General features: G+C 35.9%; 1 protein-coding gene across 1 annotated transcript; it reads right to left on the bottom strand.

Moving 5' to 3' along the window:
• Positions 1-412: 412 nt before the first annotated feature.
• On the bottom strand, positions 413-3429 carry zgc:113691 (uncharacterized protein LOC503529 homolog). The gene has a single exon (XM_051932963.1). It carries the CDS (start codon positions 1768-1770, stop codon positions 964-966), a length of 807 nt encoding a protein of 268 aa, XP_051788923.1. The 5' UTR covers positions 1771-3429; the 3' UTR covers positions 413-963.
• Positions 3430-5255: the final 1826 nt, after the last annotated feature.

Below are 5255 nucleotides of genomic sequence, written 5' to 3'. Positions count from 1 at the left end.
ATGATAAATTGGTATGTGTGTGTGTGTGTGTGTGTGTGTGTGTGTGTGTGTGCGCACGCACCCTTCGATGGACCTACTCGGATAGGTTCTGGCTTCCCTGCAACCCTACTCGGGATAAACCAAGTTCAGAAGCTGGATGGATTCCAGATAGGTCAATGGTTCCTCACAGTCTCAATCAGTGGATTCAGAAAATGTTTATTAAAAACTATGCACACACATATTAGTCCTAGATGTGTACAAATGCACGTATACCAAATCATTTTGTATTTATCATTTAATGTTGAGATACATTTACCACTTTCTTACACCAGTGTGATGCAGGATTTAAGTCAAGTGGCTGCCAGTTGAAACGCTACCCCTGACTTATAGTGAAATTCTGAAATTACTTAACCTGTCAAAGCTTCCTGTGTAACTATTGCCATCCATCTACCCATTACTGATTCTGCTCAGGATAGGTCCAGATCATAGGGGATAGAGCCTATGGTACAAGGCAGGAAATAAGCCAAAAGTATGTTTGTGTGTGTGTATAAACAATTGTACTACAGATTTCTGCTTGTAAATTACTGTATTAATGTGATATATATAATGCTTATAGGTTGTTGGTTTACTTCACTCTTCAGGTCTGGTCCCTGCTAACCCTGAACTTGATTAAATAACTTCAGCAATGTATGCAAAGCAGGAAGCTTGTTTACTCTACAATGTTTTACTCAGTTCTGTTTCCATCAGATGCACTAGGCAGAAGTAGTTCATTAGTCATTAAATTACATTTATTTATTTATTCATGAACAGATGAGGATGGCCCATCTTATATTACATTTATTTTACAGAACAGTGGAAGAAAAAGAAACGTGAACGCTTGACAGATCCAAACAAAGTTTGTTAACATTAGCACTCCATGCTTTGTCCATATTTAGTCTTTAGTTTCTGTAAGAGGAGCTACAGAGGCAGTATAGTCACCCTAGCTCAGTTATGAAGACTTCTGTAGGTGATCTTAACTGTACTAGAAGTTGAATAAAGGTTGTTTTCACTTTTAGTATGAGGTTTAGGTGCCCCAGTTTTCCCTAATGTGTCTTGGAATTTTTTCTTCAGTTTCTCTGATTCACCTTGGAACTGAACAAGCTCCCAGGAGCTTGTCCTTGGAAACCTCTGGTACTGAGAAATGGAGGTTACTGTCTGCACAGATTTGTCACAGACCTCTTTAGGTGAACTTTTTGGGGTTATCCCTGGGAAATTAGTCATGAGTACCCGCTCATGCCTTTGCACTTTTGTGTCTTCCCACAGTTTTAGCAAACGACCGTACTTCTTTGTTAACTCCTTCATTTCATATTGAACAGAAGACAGTTGCTCTTCCAGTGTTCTTCTAGCTAGCACACTTGAGTTTAATGCAGTTGTAAGCTGATTGATTTGATGGTTTAAACTGCCGTTTTCCTCAGACAGATGACTGCTCTGCTGTTCTTTTTCCCGCAGCATGCCAATGATATCCTTAGTTGTTTTTCCCTTAAATTTAGGGTCATATTCAAGTCCCATTTCAATTCTTAGTCGTTTCACTGTTCTACGCAGATCTTTGTTTTCTACAGTGAGATCTCGAACTTTATGTTTAAGACTTTCAGCATGAGTCCTTGTTATAATTTCAGAAAGCTTCATTTTGTCTCTGAGTGACTCTTCTTTTTGAAAGGCCTCATCTCTTTCCTTCTTGTATTTTTCCAGTAGTTTCAAAACATCAGGGTTATTCTGGTTTGATTTTTTCTGATTTGATTTTGTTGAAGGCATTTCAGGAAGATAACAGCGAATAACTAAAAAAAATCATGCAAGTAAACTTCAGTATTGACAACATTAAATTAACACATGGTTTAATTAGAAGATGATATATTTTGAAAATGTATTCTACTAAAAAAAAGAACATTTCAACAATATTATTGTACTTGAATCTTTTTCATGTGATCAATACAAACAATATTTTCATCATTGTTCCTTTCCACTTTTTTCTGCAAAGTTTAGCTAAAATTATTACAGCTGCTAAAATATTCACAAACTCACTTGTACATTCTAAGAAATATTTAAGCATCATAAGAACTATTTATAAATGCTTACAAAGAAAAAATACATACCGTAGCAAAGCAGTTTATAACTAGAAGTTTGCAGAGTTTGGAGGAAGGAACACGTGTGACTTTAGCATTCCTGCAACAGACATTGTAACACTTAGCAGATTAGCACCCTTGCCATTTAACTGTGACTGATCTCTAACTAAATTACTACAGAAGAGAGTCAATACATGTGTAATTTAAAGCTAAGGGGTCGGATAACCATAATTAATTAGTGGGCACAGTAGCATTCATTAGCTCTCAAATTACAATCACTTGATATGTCACTAATTAGAATTTGATATTCAAAAAGTCCTTTCTCATCCTAAAAAGTTATGTTGTACAATGACCAGTAGCCCATTCATGCAGTTTCTTCATACTCAGCAAACAGTTATTTATGTACCTGCAAAAATAAATACTTTTAGCAGAAAATATTTTAACTTGAATTCAAGTTAGGTCAGTAGTGGCTGATTCTAGCCCTCAAGGAGCACTTTGTCAAACTGTGTTCATTAATCTTGTTTTTATCTAAACACCTTGGGATTTATGATCGATATTCTCCTTGTAGACTGAACGATACACAGAAGTGTTTTATTCTATATTTTAAGAAAGCAGTTAAATATTTAAATGCTTTGACCAATCATAGGATTTGAAACTACATGAAGATTACCCACACTACTTAATGTGTACAGAAGACGTTGCCAAGCTCACCCTTGAAGGACCACCATTGCTGATTTTATGTAGCCTCAACTAATTTCATGCTCAGTATCCATCGCCAAAATTGAATTAGTGTGTTAATGTAATTAGTTGTCTCATTTCTGCTGTCATACAGTACAATCTGACATAGACATCAGTGTATTAGTAATGGACTCTGCCTCACAATGTGATAGGTTCCAGGTCCCTGTGCATCTGCAATTAAATAGCTAGCAGCAAAAATGGATCAATGGATTGATGAACGCTTAACTTGAAAACCGAATGTTATTACATCATTCTCACTTGGCAATACAGGTTCAGAATATGGGTTGATCTTGTGGGAATAGCTTTTAGCACCAGGAACCTTCTTTGTGCACATTTTAAGAATTTAAAACTGGGTGGGACAGTCCAGTAATAGTTTTACCTCTAGTTCTTTTCATTGCATTTGTTAAGTTTGCACATAAATTGTGTATTTTTTTTTTTTTAAAACAATGTGGTGATCCTATATTTGCCTAGTGCAAGTAAACTCTGATGGACAGCATATTTTCAGTAGTTGGTTTCTGATAAGATTGGACTCTGATAGGCAGAAAGTCATAATTCACTTTATTGGCCAAGTACAGTAATCTGTACTAGGAAGTCTTTCTTGTATGATGCAACATACGAGAACAACACAAAATTTAAAAATAAAATCATACAAAGATAAAATATGATGCAGTATACAAGGGCAACACTAAATAACAGCATGTAAAGTGATTAAATAGAATAAAATATGAAGAAATAAAGAGAAAGTCCAAGGTTTACAGATATACATACTGTAGATGCTGAACAGAAACTTGCACCTGTTTGGTCAGAATAACTATGTGGGGAAAAAATGTTTAGGTGACAGGTTGTTTCAGCTTTCACCACACAAAGGCATTTGCTGGAGGGAAGTCTTTGGAATGGATGGTGCCCTTGGTGAATCAAAGCAGTATTGATTTTTGCAGTACATTTTCTTGCCATGGGCTCCTATAGGATCTGAATGGGTTGGTACTGCCTACATTCTTTCACAGGTTCTGATGATGCACTGCAGATTGGCCTTAGCCTGAGCAGAGGCAGAACCAAAACAGACAGTTACAGATGAGGTCAGAATGGACTTAATGATTGTTGTGTAGAACAGGACCGATACTGCTTGGGGAAGATTGCTTTTCCTCAGCTGGCACAAAAATTACATTCTCTGATGATCTTTCTTTATAATACAAATGATATTTTCATCCCACTTGAGGTTTTGTGACAGCACAATGTCCATAAACTTAAATGATTCTGCCATGTAATAATAATTTATAATAATAATAATAATAATAAGTTGTAACGGCTAAGCTATTGAGCAAATGATAGGTAAGCATGTTGGTGTTTTTTGAAATCTATGATCTTATCCAGAGTCTTTTGAATACTAAGGTCCATATTATAATGGCTGCACTATACTGTTAGATGTCCCACCTCTCAACTGTAAATGGACTCTTCATTGCTTGAAATGAGGCCTATTAGTGTAATGTCACCAACAAATTTAACAGTTTGACAGAAAAATCTCTGGAGGTGCAGTCATTTCTACATAGTGCATATAGAAGAGTAGTGAGGAAAGGACACAGCCCTGCGGTGCAAGGGTTATCAAGGGTTAATGGGTCAGACATACAGTATGTGTCCCCAACTGGATATACTGTTTCCTACCTGTAACAAAGTGTGCAATCCAATGCCTTTCAAAATTCACCTGCAGCTTGATAACAAGAAAAGGGACAAAACATTACAAACTACATCATCTGCAATCAACCATTGCAATTTTGACTTTGGAATTCAGTCCAATTTGATTTGCTTATTATTTTTTTATCAATAGCTTAAACACATCCTTAGTTTTTCTTGCAGTTTTAATCAAAGTTAACAATCTGATTAAGCATTAGCACTGAAGTTTGTCAGCGCGCCAGAGTGGTGACATGTTGCATATTGGTTGAACATGCAAGTAGGAGTTGAACTGTATGGTGCACACGTCAATATTATTTTTGGTTGTTCTACTACGACTATACTTTAACTTGGTAGGAGGAATAATTGACTTTTTAACTGACTGAAAGACCGAAAATAAAATCATTGTCTGATATGCTGCATTTATCAACATGGTGCACTCAGAGGTATGTGTTCTTTCACCTCTTTTGTACATTGTATTCTCTAATGGATGTCATAATAAAAGGAAAAATCTATTTTTGATCCATTTGTTCTGCTTTAATTTTCCTTTGCTCTTTTTTGTAATTGTTGTGATGTGAAATTTTGCATACAAGTTGATATTTTGTATGTCTTTATTTGTAACTTAGACAAAGCAATGTAATATTAGTGATACATTATAGATAATAACAGCAATGGTTTGATGGTTTAAGAATCCCTTACCCCCTTTCAGGAATGAGTCTCTTTGTAATGTTACAACCGGGTTGGGGGGGGAAGTGCCTCAAACAAGTTTGACCA

Source organism: Erpetoichthys calabaricus, chromosome 10 (assembly GCF_900747795.2).
Source record: "Erpetoichthys calabaricus chromosome 10, fErpCal1.3, whole genome shotgun sequence".
Taxonomy (NCBI): Eukaryota; Metazoa; Chordata; class Cladistia; order Polypteriformes; family Polypteridae; genus Erpetoichthys; species Erpetoichthys calabaricus.
The sequence above is the reverse complement of the archived record's forward strand: the minus strand, read 5'-3'. Positions and strand labels throughout refer to the sequence as shown.